General features: G+C 37.0%; 1 protein-coding gene and 1 pseudogene across 2 annotated transcripts in view; one reads left to right on the top strand and one right to left on the bottom strand.

Annotated features, from left to right (window-relative positions):
- Positions 1 to 1770: 1770 nt before the first annotated feature.
- On the bottom strand, positions 1771 to 1888 carry LOC126253868 (5S ribosomal RNA; annotated as a pseudogene).
- Positions 1889 to 3218: 1330 nt separating this feature from the next.
- Positions 3219 to 16861, top strand: part of LOC126253160 (putative aminopeptidase W07G4.4) — a 91554-nt gene continuing 77911 nt past the window's right edge. Inside the window, exons 1-4 of one of the 2 annotated variants that reach the window (XM_049954317.1) lie at positions 3219 to 3651; positions 13087 to 13222; positions 13416 to 13561; positions 16017 to 16119. In XM_049954317.1, the coding sequence (XP_049810274.1) occupies positions 3530 to 3651; positions 13087 to 13222; positions 13416 to 13561; positions 16017 to 16119 (507 nt within the window). In that variant the 5' untranslated portion in view covers positions 3219 to 3529. Of the gene's footprint in view, positions 3652 to 3749; positions 4120 to 13086; positions 13223 to 13415; positions 13562 to 16016; positions 16120 to 16861 lie in introns of those variants that run through there. The other variant, XM_049954318.1, reaches the window with a different exon arrangement.

The following is a 16861-nucleotide window of genomic DNA, read 5'->3' as shown; positions in this document are numbered from 1 at the left end:
ACTTCAAACACTTCATTCCTCAAGCGGCCTATGGTAGCCGACTGCTGAAAGAACTGCAAGTTCTTCTACATAGAATCATGTTGTTATCTTGCCTTTCCTGTATTAAGTCATTTTAGTTTAGTGACTATCATTTTGGCATTCATGTGACTATTTAATGGAGAAATCTTAGTTGAATTTTAGAGCTTTTGCCACCTTCTCTTTGTGTTCACTTTTCAGTGCCATTATGGTTACCATGTTTCTGAACAGATTGCTATGTTCCACTAACTTATTTAATATAAAAACAAAAATTCTTAGGATTTTATGTCAGGCCAGTAAATAGAATTTTACTTTCAAATCTGTTGAATGCTTCGGGCATCATTCTCCTAATGGTAATTTTGACTTTGTTTGTCCATGAGGCTTTGGCTGCATTTGAATCTGCAGTGGAGCTTTCTTTGTCATTGGAGCAGCTTTCCAACACAGTTATCAAACCACTGCAGATCTTTCCCATCCCTCACAACTGTGCTTGGCACATGCCTGATAAAGCCTGTTGTTCAACATTCTTGAACTTTGTCCATTGATGTTCAACATTCTCAGTGCTGGAGATAAAATATTCATGTTGACTACTTAGGTAATCTTAAAACTGTTTCTTGTTGCATGTACTAAGCAGAAATATCATCCTACCTTTCTTTCCATTCTTACTTAAATGTAGTCAATACTGCTATAATGGCCTAATCATTACTGATTCTCTTTTCTGTGGTGGGTCCAAAAATTTGGATCTGTTTGTAACCATATTTAAGATGTTACTCTCACAAGTGGGTTCTTTGATTAATTGCTCAAGGCAACAATCAGGTGAATAACTGCACAAAATTTCTGGCAGGTATACCCTGCACCCTCCCTGGACAGTATTGTGAATTTGCTGCCAGTGTACGAAGAACAAACCTTGTCACCAAGCCTCGACATTCACTGAATGATTACATAACAACCATCAAGAGATCGAGATAAATAAAATAAAAAGCTTGATGCAAACTAGCAAACATCTTGCCAACAACTCCATCCAAAGCAAGAATGGCAATATGGAAAACACAGGTCCTAAACAATCCCTATTCGTCTCGACCATTTGAAAATCTTTCAGGCCACCAGCAAAATGAACTACATGGGACACACTCAATCTCTTAGGGATTTCCAGTCATTGCTGCTACTGAGAGAAGCACAAATCACAGACTACTTGCTCTGCTACTGCTCTGTTCTGCCCCCTGTACAGAAGAAAATCCATGTCAAGCAACTGCATGTGCTTTGAAGTAGCCCAATTTTGGTCATCATGGTGTAATCTTCTATGCACTTATAGCTGGACATGTTTATTTTAAGTTACTTGTTTCACGTATTCTGTATGTTCTTTGTATTGATGCTTTTGGTCCTATAATAATAATATATACTGGCTTGTTTAAACATTCCAGCAAAGAAATCATTTCATAATGTAAAACAGCTAGTGTTAACTGTTCATTCATTTCTCAACACCAATGATTGCACACACATTATTTCACAATGTAAAAAGCTTGTGTTTCACATTTCATTCTCTCTCCCTCTCCGTCCAAACAGACCTTGGAAGGTCCAATGGTACTGACCGGCCGCCATGTCATCCTCAGCCCACAGGCATCACTGGATTTGGATATGGAGGGGCATGTGGTCAGCACACTGCTCTCCCAGCCGTATGTCAGTTTACGAGACTGGAGCTGCTGCTTCTCAATCAAGTAGCTCCTCAGTTTGTGTCACAAGGGCTGAGTGCATCCCACTTGCCAACAGCACTCGACAGACTGGATGGTCACCCATCCAAGTGCTAGCCCAGCCTGACAGTGCTTAACTTTGGTGATCTGACGGGAACAGGTGTTACCACTGTGGCAAGGCTGTTGGCACAATGATTTAATGGGAAGGAGAAATTAACTAAAGGGCTCTGCACTGAAACAATGGCGAGACCTGTGGTGAAAAACTAACATTACATTTTCTTCACAGATAGGTGACTACATAAATCCAACTTTCTAAGTTCTTTGTATCTCTGTGGAATAGATAAATTCTGCCTTGTTACAAGCAGTAGTTACTGAAAAAGAATTGCACAACTATACAGTCATATACTGATTAGATTTAAAAGTGGTACAAAGACTGGTATCTTGCTCTAAATGTTCAGGAATGTAAAATTGTGTACTTCACAGAATGAAAAACTGTAGTATCCTATGACTTTAATATCAATTTGGAATTTGTCAGCTCTTACAGTTAACTGAGTGTAACACTTGACAGGGGTGTGAAATGGAATGATCATATGGCCTCACTTGCAGGTAAAGGTAGTGGCATACTTTGGTTTATTTGTGGGATTCTAGCAAAATCAATCTACAATGGAGATTGCTTACGAAGCACTCATTTAACTCATGCTAGGATATTGTTCAAGAATATAGAAACTGTCTCAAATAGGACTAGTTTGTGTGTGGGGGAGGGTGGGGGGGACTAAACCTGGAAGTACAGAGTATTTTTCATATTTTGTGAGGTTTGTGGAACTAGCTATAAAAATGTTTCAGTTCCGACCCTGTTAAAATCTTAATCTGAGTAAAATTGACTTTTAAATTATTTTCTTGAAAGAAAAACACACGACTATTATTTCTTTCCCTTACACTGACAGCTGGAAAACAAGGGGGGGGGGGGGGGGGGACCTTCGGAGTAACAGGAAATATTAAACTTATACGTAGTAGGGCAGCACGAATTTTCACAGGTTTGTGACTCTTGGGAGAATGTCACGGATATGCTGAAAGAACTAAAATGGTAGACTCTTGAAGACAGGCGTAAACTACCTGAGAAAGCCGATTTACAAAATTGCAAGAAACAACTCTAAATGGTTGCTAGGAATATTCTACAACCTCCCACGTATCGCACCCGTAGCGATCGAAGGAACACACACACACACACACACACACGGATTTGAGCAGTCATTCTTCCGTGCTCCATATGAATGCAATGAGAAGCCCTAGTAACTGGCACAATGATCACTTGACATGCATTTTACAATTGGTTGCAAAGTATGGGCGTAGATGTACCAATGAGTGTTTGCGATGGCTTTTTTTTATTATTATTAATATTGTCTGTTACGTTTATGGTTACACACTACGAAGTGCACCACTGTGATAGTTTGCGAAGGAATATTGACGATAATAACGAACTTTCACAGACTAATTTTAATCTTTCGTCACTAAAACTTCTCACTCCACGAAATAATCTAGGCGTCAAAGCATCGACGTTTGGGTTAATACGACCGGGTGACATTCTAAAACAATTCCAATAAAATGTGGAAGCTTCAGCGAACTTGTAACTGACAGTACCATTGTAAGTAATTGAGGATCGCGACAGCGGAAGATAGGCCTAAAAACCAAAAATATATACCTGCATGTCTGAATTGGATTATGAGGGAATCTGTAATGTTAAAATAGACCGCTAGTATCCTATTGGTGAATTTTATCTTATGTAGGGAGAAAGAAGCGGAGCTTTTTATAACATTACACGATTTACAGCAATGTACTGTGCGCGACAGTTGATTTTCTCTACTCTCTTCGCTAAACCGGGAACTGCTCAATTTGTTAAGTTAACTTCTAGATACTTTTCGAAATGCACGACAATGTTCTGTCATACGAAAAGGTACGTATTGAGACCATATAGTACTGAAGCAAACTAACGAGCTGAAAGCCACAGAACATTTTGCTTGTGGCTAGAATAGTGCGCGTAAACTCATTTACAACCACTGTGAATGTCATCGGTCTGGAACATGTTTTCAGATTTCTGCCGCATAAAAATTTAACCCACTGAAGTATAGGATTTCACCTCCCATAACATTATAAAGTACAGTTTCTTGACTTTTCTGTTAGGCCGTTTACTGTTCCCGCTATATCATTCATTTGCATGTGATTTATCCAGACATCGTTGAAATTCCAAGCCACAGCCAGTATAGACGCTCTGGTGTTTACTGTCAGCAATGTGCTCTGTTTACCGATTTACATTATCGCACAACAGATAACTTTGACGTGGAAGTAGGCTCGTGACTTGAGTGACAGCACATTAACAGAGCGTCGAAAGCAGTCGACACAAAAGAAAAATGCAGCCGGTCAAGTAAGTGTTACAGATTTAACATAGAGCGGCTTACGGTTGGAATATGACTTCGTGTTACCTTGCACACTTTTTTCGCATGTATTTCCCCACCTTCCTTATTCCAAGGAAAATATCACTTGAAAGGAAAAGTGCAGTGATTAGCCTTTGTGACAGCGACTCTGTGATGCATAGCATTGGATTTTGATTTTATATAGATCAGTTAATATGAAAAATTTACATTTTCTGGACTGCACGAAACTAGAGAAACTCCAGATGTTATAATACATAGCGAATTATAGACGCACTTGATGTTCTGTGCGGCAATATTACAACTAAAAGACATTCAATTTATACGGACAGTAATGCTTATATAGTAATTAGTTAAATTTCCCCAGTTCTATCTATCATTCATTCTTATCGCCATTGATGTTTTTTCACAAATGACTAGTCTTAGTTTTAACACACAAACAAAACTGTAAACACCAGTTCTCAAATTTACTACTGTCACTCTGTGATTATATAAAGTTTAATAAACTGTGAGATTAACATGCCATTAATGAGTTAATTAGCAAGAAAATAGATAAAGTAGAAAATCTTTTTAGTTGTGTGGCAAATGTGTCTGTTTCTCGTAAAAGCAGATATCACTGGAGATGAATTGAAGTTAAAATCACATGAAGATATGTTGATGCACAACTACTATCTTCTCTTCAATAAGTACTTTAACTGGGCTTTAATCGGTACTAAAGTGACTTGATCAGTGTAGTCTGAAGGCGTTGCAGGGGGTGAACTATAGGTTGGACTTTTGTGATGTACTGCAGGCCCATTCTTGAAGAAACGAAAGGACGTCAAATTTGAGAATCTGGTACAAACCGCAGCATAGTTTGAAATTGTTAGCACTATGGAACACAGAGATGATGATTTGGTAGCTAAACCTCAAAATTTAGGCAGAGAATATGTAGGCACTCTTAGCAGAGTAAAGTGTAGTACGAACAACTGATATGCTTGCTATATGTATAACATCACACTATGTTACTGGTATTTGTTGTTGTAGTCTTCAGTCCAAAGAGTGGTTTGATGCAGCTCCCCATGCTACTCTATCCTGGACAAGCCTGTTCATCTCTGAATAACTGCTGCAACCCCTATCCTTCAGAATCTGCTTACTGCACTCATATTGGTCTCCCTCTACAATTTTTACCACCCAAACTTCCTTCCATTACTAAATTGGTGATCCCTTGATGTTTCAGAATGTGTCCTATAAACTGATCCCTTCTTTTAGTCAAGTTGTGTCACAAATTTCTTTTTTCCCCAGTTCTGTTCAGTACCTCCTCATTAGTTACGTGATCTAGCCATCTAATCTTAAGTAGTCTTCTATTTAGTTATTTATTTAGTGCCCGTATTGTCACATTCATGATACTGGACTTGTAAAAGTACAGAACAGTACGGTATAAAATATTACATGTACAATCTTATCATTAGTATCAACACATCTTTTTAACTAAACATTATGTGCATACTGATAGAAGAAAAGCTTGTGAAACCCCTTGGTTGATTGTACTAAAACTATTAAATACCAGTACTTTAGTTAACTAGGCATAGTAACATACAGCAGAAAAGCTAGGTGCATAATTACAAAAATACACACATGGACGAAAGAAGTTTGGTTTTATCTAGGTATGGTTGATAACTATGAATTTTTTGCTTAAAGAGTTATGAAGTAGACCTACAGATTTGAGCAAAATTCCAGGTATTCGTTAATGCTGTAGTAGCTGTTGTTTATTAGTAGACTTTTTAGTTCTTTTTTTAATGTGTTACTGTTAAGGTATTTTTTTTATGTTATGAATGTCGTCCCTGTTCCTTGTTTGATAATGGTGGATCTCACTATTCAAAACTGAAACTTGATGGTTTTTAATGAAGCATATGCTTTCAAATATAAATATAGAAGGTAAAGTCATGATTTTTAATTCCGTAAAGATACCTTTATGTGGTGCTCTGTAAGCACCATCACTTATTAATCTTAAAGCTTTCTTTCCTAGCTTAAAAGACTGCTTTGCAAAAGAGGTATTTCCCCAGAACACTATTCCATACTTCAGTAGACTATGCATGTACGCATAATAAGCACTTAACACTGTTTCGGTATTGCAGCAATCTTTAAGCACTCTTAATATGTAACTTGCTTAATTTTTTGTTAAGCATTTCTACATGTTTTTCCCATCTTAGATGCTCATCCACCCATAATCCTAAAAGCTTATATTCTCTTCTTGTCTAAACTGTTTGTTGTCCGTTTTTCATTTCCATACACGGCTACACTCCAAATACCTCCAGAAAAGACATCCCGACACTTAAGTCTATATTTGATGTCAACAAATTTACATTTTTCAGAAAAGCTTCTCTTGCAATTGTCTGCCTACATTTTATATACTATTTATTTATAGTTTGATTATATTGGAATAGTGTAGGCTCTACACTCCTGGCACTCTTGGAAGTAAATGGGTCCATAATTTTTTGATTGATTTATTTATTCATCCATAGAGCAATATACATTGTATGGATGTCGTCAAATGTTTGTACAATATTTCTTATTAATATAAACATTCCTCTTACAGTATTTTACTTAGTTCTACTTTTTTAATTATATCACAAAATTGTTACATAGTGCAATGTTTATGAAGATTGAGTTACCATCTATAATTATTTTAAATATTCATTTACAGTCTAGTAGCTCTTATTTAGTAAGTATTTTTTCAAGCTTTGCTAAAGGTGTGGGGATCATTTGCATCTTTTATTTCTTGTGGCAGTCTGTTGTACAATTTTATTCCATAGTTGTTTTTGTTCTACATCTACATGGTTACTCTGCAATTCACACTTAAGTGCCTGACAGAGGGTTCATCAAACCATTTTCATACTACTTCTCTACCATTCCACCCTCAAATGGCACGTGGGGAAAAGGAACACGTAAATCTTTCCATTCAAGCTCTGATTTCTCTTATTTTATTATGATGATCATTTCTCCCTACATAGGTGGGTGTCAACAAAATATTTTCGTATTTGTAAGAGAAAGTTGGTGATTGAAATTTCGTAAATAGATCTCACCGCAAAGAAAACCGCCTCTGTTTCAGTGACATATCATATCAGTGACACTCTCACCCTTATTGTGCGATAACACGAAACGAGCTGCCCTTCTTTGCACTTTTTTGATGTCCTCCGTCAATCCTACCTGGTAAGGATCCCACACCGTGCAACAGTATTCCAGCAGAGGACAGAAAAGAGTTATGTAGGCTGTCTCTTTAGTGGGTTTGTCACATCTTCTAAGTGTTCTGCCAACAAAGCACAGTCTTTGTTTCGCCTTTCCCACAATATTGTCTATGTGGTCTTTCCAATTTAAGTTGCTCGTAATTGTAATTCCTAGGTATTTAGTCGAATTGACAGCCCTAAGGATTTGTGCGATTTATCGTATACCCAAAATTTATCGGATTTCTTTTAGTACCCATGTGGATGACTTCACACTTTTCTGCGTTTAGTGCCATTTGCTACATTTTCCACCATACAGATATTCTCTCTAGATCATTTTGTAATCGGAATTGATTGTCTTATGATTTAACTAGACGGTAAATTACAATGTCATCTGCAAACAATCTAAGGGGGCTGCTCAGATTATCACCTAGATCATTTATGTAAATCAGGAACATCAGAGGGCCTATGGCATTACCTTTCTGTTCTACTCTGTTGTTGTGGGCTTCAGTCAGGAGACTGGTTTTATGTAGCTATCCATGCTACTCTATCCTGTGAAAGCCTCTTCATCTCCGAATAACTATTGCAACCTATATTCTTCTGAATCTGCTTAGTGTATTCATCTCTTGGTCTCCCTATGTGATTTTTACCCTCCACGCTTCCCTCCAATACTAAATCAGAACATCTCCTACCGACCGATCCCTTCTTCTAGTCAAGTTGTGCTACAAATTCCTCTTCTCTGCAATTCTATTCAGTACCTCATTAGTTATGTCTATTCTCTTCTCATCTAGACTAGTTATTGCCCAAAGTTTCACTTCCATACATGGCTACACTCCATACAAATACTTTCAGAAAAGAATCTGTACTCAATGTTAAAAAATTTATCTTCTTCAGAAACGCTTTCCTTGCCATAGCCAGTCTACATTTTATATCCTCCCTACTTCGACAGTCATCAATTTTTTGCTTCCCAAATAGCAAAACTCATTTTGTCTCATTTCCTAATTTAATTCCCTCAATATCATCTGATTTAACTTGAGTATGTTCCTTTATCTTCATTTTGCTTTTGTTGTTGTTCATCTTGTATCCTTCTTTCAAGACACTGTCCATTCCATTCAGTTACTCTTCCATGTCCTTTGCTGTCTATGACAGAATTACAGTGTCGTCCGCAAACCTCAAAGTTTTTATTACTTATCCATGGATTTTAATTCCTGTTCCAAATTTTTCTTTTGTTTGCTTTTCTGCTTGCTCAATATACAGATTAAATAACATTGGTGATAGGCTACAACCCTGACTCACTCCTTTCTCAACCACTGCTTCTCTTTCCTGCCCCTCGACTCATATAACTGCCATCTGGTTTCTGTACAAATTATAAATAGCCTTCCGATCCCTGTATTTTAACCCCTGCCTCCTTCAGAATTTGAAAGAGAGTATTCCAGTCAACCTTGTCAAAAGCTTTCTCTAAGTCTACAAATGCTAGAAACGTAGGTTTGCCTTTCCTTAATCTTTCTTCTAAGATAAGTCGTAGGGTATTGCCTTGTGTATTCCAACATTTCTATGGAATCCAAACTGATCTTCCCCAAGGTCAGGTTCTACCAGTTTTTCCATTCGTCTGCAAAGAATTCGTGATAGTATTTTGCAACCGTGACTTATTAAATTGATAGTCAGGTAATTTTCACACCTGTCAGCACCTGCTTTCTTTGGGATTGGTATTATTATATTTCTCTAAGTCTGAGGGTATTTTGCCTGTCTCATACATGTTGTTCACCAGATGGAAGAGTTTTGTCATGGCTGGCTCTCCCAACACTTTCAGTAGTTCAAATGGAATGTTGTCTACTCCTGGGACCGTGTTTTGACTTAGGTCTTTCAGTACTCTGTCAGATTCATCATGCAGTATCATATCTCCTAGTTCATCTTGATCTATGTCCTCTTCCATTTCCATAACATTGTCCTCAAGTACATCACCCTTGTATAGACACTCTATATACTCTTTCCACGTTTCTGCTTTCCCTTCTTTGCTTGAGACTCTTGATATTCATACAGATGTATGTATGAAACTTCCTGGCAGATTAAAACTGTGTGCCCGACCGAGACTCAGTCTCGGTCGGGCACACAGTTTTAATCTGCCAGGAAGTTTCATATCAGCGCACACTCCGCTGCAGAGTGAAAATCTCATTCTGGAAACATCCCCCAGGCTGTGGCTAAGCCATGTCTCCGCTATATCCTTTCTTTCAGGAGTGCTAGTCCTGCAAGGTTCGCAGGAGAGCTTCTGTAAAGTTTGGAAGGTAGGAGACGAGATACTGGCAGAAGTAAAGCTGTGAGTACCGGGCGTGAGTCGTGCTTCGGTAGCTCAGTTGGTAGAGCACTTGCCCGCGAAAGGCAAAGGTCCCGAGTTCGAGTCTCGGTCGGGCACACAGTTTTAATCTGCCAGGAAGTTTCATATCAGCGCACACTCCGCTGCAGAGTGAAAATCTCATTCTGGAGATGTATGTATGTTCCCAGCACTTACTCCCCAAATCATTATCACATAACTGAGGATTGAATGCATATTTTCAAAGTGGGCTACTTTGAGGCATGAAATGCTGCACACAGGTGCAAGGATTTGCAGGGTGTAACATGTTGAGGATAGCTTCTTTGCCAAAATTCTCACATGTTTTGTCCAGTTAAACAAAATAAAATGAAAATGTTGTGTATTTGGATTTAAAATGTGAATACCAAGATTTTGTTTTGCATCTGTTTGTCACAGATGTTGTTGCACTTGGGATTGCAACTGCCAGCAAAATTTTTAGGACTATGCCAGAGAACTGTATTCAGCCCAGTCCAAGATATAGGTGGTACTGCAAGTCCGAAAACTTAAGTCTAGACATCTCCATTCCAATGAAATGCTCTTCATATTTGAGTTGAGCATTAGGTTTGTTTACCTTACACATAGCTGGCCCCCACTGAATAGACTTACTTCCAATGAAAAGCAAGTCACACAGCTAATTGCTTAGCCTAAAGTATTCAAAGTAAACAAAGCAACATCTGTCCAGTCCTGGTTATTATAATTTTTAATAAGGCTTTTTTGATGGCAAATTCTTCCAATAAAGAAAGCTGCAGAGTGAATATAAGCTTAATGTACAAATTTTAAGTCACCACCTTAAAAGAACACACTGATCACTGTAGATGATGTACAACTTGTGCGAAACTGCTGCGAGACCCCTTGCTGACATAAGTGACTGGGACTGATAACCCAGAAATTTAGTGCCTTTACTCCCCAAACCAACCAACATACATAAGCGGTAAGACATGGTGTTCCACAAGGTTCCATTTTGAGCACTGTGTTTCTGATATACACACATATGACCTTTCAGTTGCAGTTTCAGAAGGTGCCTTTTTTGTTAAAAGGGTAGGAACAAAAAGTAGTACCCTCATCCTCAGATGGTTAATTGCAAATGGGTTATCATTGAATTTTGTCAAAACTCAGTACATATAGTACAGTACTGCCCAAAGAATTCCACAAACTTTAAAATTAAGGTTCTCACAGTCGGTGAAACACAAGAAGCGAACAGTGTCAACTTTTTTTACTGCAGATAAATCACAACCTCAATTGGGAAAACCCACTGTCTAGAATTAATGACGCGTCTTGGTTCATCTATGTTTGCTGTAGGGTCTAACCATGATTGTTACAGGCTTCAAAAATAAAGAAACTAGTTTATTCTGTTTATTTCCATTCACTAATGAGGTATGGAATCATCTTTTTTGGGAAATTCGAGATAACAAGGGTAATATTTTCAGAAAACAGAAGCATGTTATATTTTATGTTAATTCACGAACTTTCTGCAAAGACCTCTTCAAAAAACTGAGAGTTTTGATAACTGCTTCACAACATATATATTCACTAATGTCCTTTCTGATTACAAATACTTTTTCTTCACAAAAAATAGTGAAAATCACGAATTTTACTTTTAGACCAAAAAACCTGTACAAAGGTCTCATGAGGTTTATTTATTTATTTACTTATTTATTCATCCATAGACCATTATTTATTCATCCATAGACCATTTGGTACAGTAGTATCAGGCATGTCAGAAACATTTACAAAACAGGATAGGATAAAGTGATGACAGGGCAGAAAATCGGCCTGATCTAATCAAAGAAACCATACCAGGAATCACCTTTTCAACAAGGAAAACCATGGGAAACCCAAGTCAGGATGGCCGAATGGGGAACACACCCCAGTCCTCTTGAATGTGAGTCTAGTAAGTTAAGACTGGAGAAGCCACCTCACTCGGTACATGATTGGAAGGGGAATAACAAAAGTTATCTCTACATTTTGAGTGCAACACGCAGACTAACTAAACAAATGCAAGGAACTTTTGAAAATAAAATACTATTGGAAAATTGAAAAAAAAGTGAACAGATTACATGACACTGCATAAAAGTACAAAATGCACAAATTAATTAATGATGAAGGTAAAACATGAAACTTTGATTTAAAATGTACCTCAGAAAATAAAACTTGAGCACATTGTACAGCACTGCTAAAAGGTATGAAGCATGAGCACATGAAAACCTACTGACACTGAAACCATTAAGAGTGTTCAGTGCACAAACTTGTACTCTGCCCAGCTGCCCAGCATTAAAGTTTGATATTAGGTCCTCCACAGTTCACAGCCTGTCCTGTTTTATCAGTCTGCCCAGTCTATGATCTCAGACAGCTGTAATGAGGGGTGACTGCCCTACCCAACAACATCTGGACATGGTTTCATCATGTATTGAAGACACTCACCACAGCACTCCTTGAACACTTGACAAGTCACGCAGTTTCTGAAATGCTCTTTCCAGGCCTCCATAATCTGCTTTTGGCCAAACTCAGATAGATTGTGTGCCTTCCCCATTCTACAGACGAACAGCTCACTGATACTACATGTACCACACTTGTGTCTGACTAGCAGTCATTCCTTGCCAGGTGACACTACTATCACCGGGATGAGTTTATATCAATAGTAGGTTGGTGGTCATCATGTTCTGGTTGGTCAGTATTTAAGTATTAATGCAGTTAAACAGAATTAATTTGAATATAATTTTTTGTGAGACTTGAATATTGATAGATATGTATATTATACTGACAGAGGACACCAAAGTTTGTTCACAGTAATAATGAAATGTTAACACAAAGCATCCTGAGCATTAAGAGAAAATACTACATAACTTCATTTATAATAACCTAATTACATTATGGAGAGGAAGCTTTTAGTATAACACTAGATTGATGCATAGTGGACCCTGCGTATAGAGATTTGTTTTCTCTCATTTAAACATGTTTGTATAGAACCACAGAGAGAGGTGCCACACGAGATGAAGCAATTTGTGCCAAAAAGGTGGAGTTCTGGGTTGACTGGCTGTACCCAAGATAGTAATCTAGATTCCCATGGTTTTTTATAATCTCCAGTTTATAAAAAGAAGCAACACACATACATATGCATAAAATCTTGGATGCTTCAATGACTGCTGTTGAGCATGAAACTGAAAATTTGTTTTGTAGACCAGACATCTTGGCTTAATTATGTGGCCCACAGGAAATATTTTATGGTAGCTCTCATGACATATAAATATTTTATGAAAAAGGTTCTGCTTGTACCACCATTGAATCATGCTTCAGGTAAAAATATTATTTATTTCTGCACCTGTTAAGAATGTGAGATCACTCATTTTATTGCTATCAGTGCTAAAGAGAATTGTTGTTCTATGCAGTTCTCATTTATGTTCATTTTTTTCCAGTTTACCATACACTGTGAAAGCAGAAGAATCACTAACTGTGCTGAACTATGACGGTATTGTTTATGTGTCAGGTGCAAAATGTGGAAGTGAAAAACACCCAGACAGTTTAAGAACATCCTTGCAAAGGCTTGCCAAGGTAAAATATTATGAATTTTGCAATTAAGAGATATTATGAAAGCACACACTTCACTACTTGATAAACAGATCAGTTTTGTATTTTTAATCTTATGAATTAGTGTATTGTGCTCTGTCTGACATGGAATTTTTACTGTGAGTGCACCTGGGATGATATTTTTATGTCTAATAATTCATTTGTCTGTTTGGGGCAGATTGATGCTGCTGCAGAAACAAAAGTTTCTGTTCTAGAGGTGGAACTGCCAGCAGCTCGCCTTGTATATTCCCCTGTTGGACCACTTAATGCTGACTACGATGATGTTAGGAGCTATGAGGATGCTGCAGAAAAAGGCATAAAGAGGTGATGTTTGTATAAGGTTACTTTCAAGTAATCAAATGATCCATAAATGTGAAAAATAGAGAGAACAGATATACTAAAAAATGAACTAGTTCAGTGTTAACAAAGCTATGAAAACAAAAATATCCACTTTTCAGATTCAGCTTAATCTGTGTCATTTAGTTTCTTTTCCTTATTTTTGTGTTTCTTAAAATAATAATAATAATATATTATTATTATTATTATTATTATTATTATTGCATTAGGGTATTTTTTATTTTAGAATAAGAACTGCAAATCCGCTGATAGTATATTGACATTTAAATATGAATAAGAAGTCAATAATAACTAGTCGTATAATGTGGCTTTCCATATTTTAGTTAGCTTTTTTTCCTTCCAGGTGCTACATTTTGTTTCAGGTATCTAATTGTCATGAGAAGTGCCTTTTCTCTTCGGCCCTTGCCTCCCTAGTTCCCAATTGCCGGAAGTCTGAAGAATTTGAACTGCTTCTATTTTTTAGTTCTAGCAATTGGTAAAGTTTTCCCCTCCTATCCTACAAAGTACTGTATGTTGTTGTATACAGTATAAGTATTATGCAAAACATGTTGGGTGTGTATCATTCTTGATACAAGGTACAGAGCATGAAATCTTAGTTCAATGTATCTGTGAAACATGAAGGGGTAGGGGATGGACCTTATTTCGTATGCATGACAGTTCCCTTCACAGCATTCTTTGTCGAGCAGATCTTGCTACCAACACAGTGGGCTACCTGACAGGTAGTCAGTAAAATGGCAGAGATCCATGAGCCAATAAACCATTTTCTTTTATAAATTACTTAGCTAGTGTAAAAGAAAAAAAAAATCTTAGAACATTTAATTTGCTACTACTTGGTCTACATACAGTAGACTTCATACAAGGTGTCATAGGTGGAAAAATGTAGGCTGCATTGTGACAGCAAACACAAGTTATTTGTGATTATAAGGGAACATTTAGTATAACTGTGAAAAACACAAATCAGTCAAATATAGTAATTGTAGTTATTTCATGTTTTTTAATGGTACAAGCTTGGTATGTTTGATCTTGGTGCATTTAGTGCAACTCATCTTTGGTCACTTTTTTGTCTGTATGTCTGTTCAGTACATATTTTTGTAATTGATTTTAAATTAACTTGCCGATGAGCTAGAGACTTGGAATTTTAAATGTAGTTCAGAACTGGGTGACAGTGCAATATTAACTCACACACTTGTCAGTGTGTTCGGTCGGGCAGCAGTGAAAAAGATGGGTAATGCATGACTTCTCAGCTGCTCTGCAGGACTGGCATGTTGTGTGGTTAATATCGGAGAGCATCCCAGGCTTGTTGTCAAGTCTCTGAAGTGACCACTCCAAAAACGAATTCACAGGAACCAGATGTTGATGGCTTCAGTTATGCAAGTATCGATGTATCTGACTATCCACACATGGAGTGCAAAGGGGCCTGAAGATGGCATTAATGAGATCAGAAACTGGTCATCTAAATAAAATAACTTCAGAAAATTTACAGCTTTTTTTGGCAGTTTTTCTATGGTAAACATTCTTAAATCAGACTAAAAAGTACAAAGTAATTTCTCCTACCATCATACAGATTTGTAGCCTCAGAGAGAGAGAGAGAGAGAGAGAGAGAGAGAGAGAGAGAGAGAGAGAGAGAGAGACCTGGAAATTGGTACCCTTGAATTTTTAATTGCTATGGCAGTACTTGTAAGATTTATAATGGAAAACATGGGGCACATGCAATAGATAATAGTTAAGAGGTGAACTATTCATGTATCAGTTATGCATTGCATGCACCCAATGTTTTTCATTATAAATCTTACAAGTCATAGCTGTTTATTAAAAATTCGCAAGCGCAAATTATCAGGACTATCTGTATTGGGTTAGGAATCTGTATGGATCTAGGAGAAATTATTTTGTATTTCGTAGTCCAATTTAAGAAAATGTTATATTAAAAATTTATTTTGGTTAAATAATTATATTTTTTAATTCTCATTGCACAAGAGCAGGGTAAGGTGTTGTTGGATTTTGCTCTTTGCAGCCAAGTATCCCAGCAGGCTGTGAGTGTGGTGGAGAGGATCCCAATTGTGAATGTAATGTTGGTAACAGTCATATGAACCCTGAAAATTAAAGAAATTTCTGAAGGACAAGAATGTCATTAATGATAGACATTGTAAAATATAACTGTTACCTGTGATGCTGCGGATATGGCTCTGAGCATTTGAATTACAAATAGTACTCGTTCAACAGAAAAAATTATGTTGACATGAAACTGCTCCTGTTCAGTACCATAAAGTCAACATTATAGATTTCTTTCTGAATTTCTGTAGCTTGTGTCAGATGTGCCTGCAGTTTTATTTTTCTTTTACAGATTGCAGCATATTGTTGGGCAAAAGGGCAGCTAATTTATAAATGATACTATTTAATTCACATATCTTTTGTTTTTATACAGAGCCCTGGAAGCTGGAGTAAAGGAACCTCTGCTTCTCCTACCTCAGGCAGAAAAATCGGTACAACTTGTTACATTGCTTGGGGCACTGAAAGCATTATATGTGGTAAGTTAATGCTAAATTGCATCAGAGTTTAATAGTGTTAAGTAAACCTCTTACATGGCTGATGAAATGGTCTTTGTCGCAATTGTTACTTTTTGTTACTGACAGGAATTCTTTATAGTTGCAAAAAATGTAAATGTATTCCTATGTAGGAACATGAATGACATGAGATCTCTCTATTTATTTTTACACACCGTTCACTCTCTTTGGTCTCATATGCATTAGAAATCAAACTTAAAAAAACTAAATAATAAAGGGTTGCTGCAAAATAGCCTTGTCTGAGATGTGTGTAAAAATTGTGCACGACATAGCTGTAAACTGCAGAATAGCTGATTGCTAAGTAAAACATTAAGAGATAAACTTAAAACTGTCTCAGTTTTGTAGATTTTATTTAAATAGCTTCTAAAGATTTGAAGTATGGTTGGGAACATGAGACCTATAACCTTGAAACTAAAATGTCTTTTGAAGGCAGTCTCGTATAATTTAGACCATTTTTTGGCTAAAAGATAACTCTCAAACTTAACTCTGACTCTAGACAATAAATCAAAAATGCTCCTTTGTCCCTCATATAGAAATAAATTGAATCCAAACAGAACAACCAAACGTATGCTGAAAAGAGCACAAGCTCTCCTTTGGGGAGCCAGTGTACTGATAAAAAAAAACTGAAACAATAAAATCAACTATTTGTTGTTGAAAGTTACCTAGTCATCATATTATTTCGGTATACCAGCATAAAATATATCGC

This window comes from Schistocerca nitens, chromosome 4 (genome assembly GCF_023898315.1).
Source record: "Schistocerca nitens isolate TAMUIC-IGC-003100 chromosome 4, iqSchNite1.1, whole genome shotgun sequence".
In the NCBI taxonomy this organism is placed as follows: Eukaryota; Metazoa; Arthropoda; class Insecta; order Orthoptera; family Acrididae; genus Schistocerca; species Schistocerca nitens.
The sequence above is the reverse complement of the archived record's forward strand: the minus strand, read 5'-3'. Positions and strand labels throughout refer to the sequence as shown.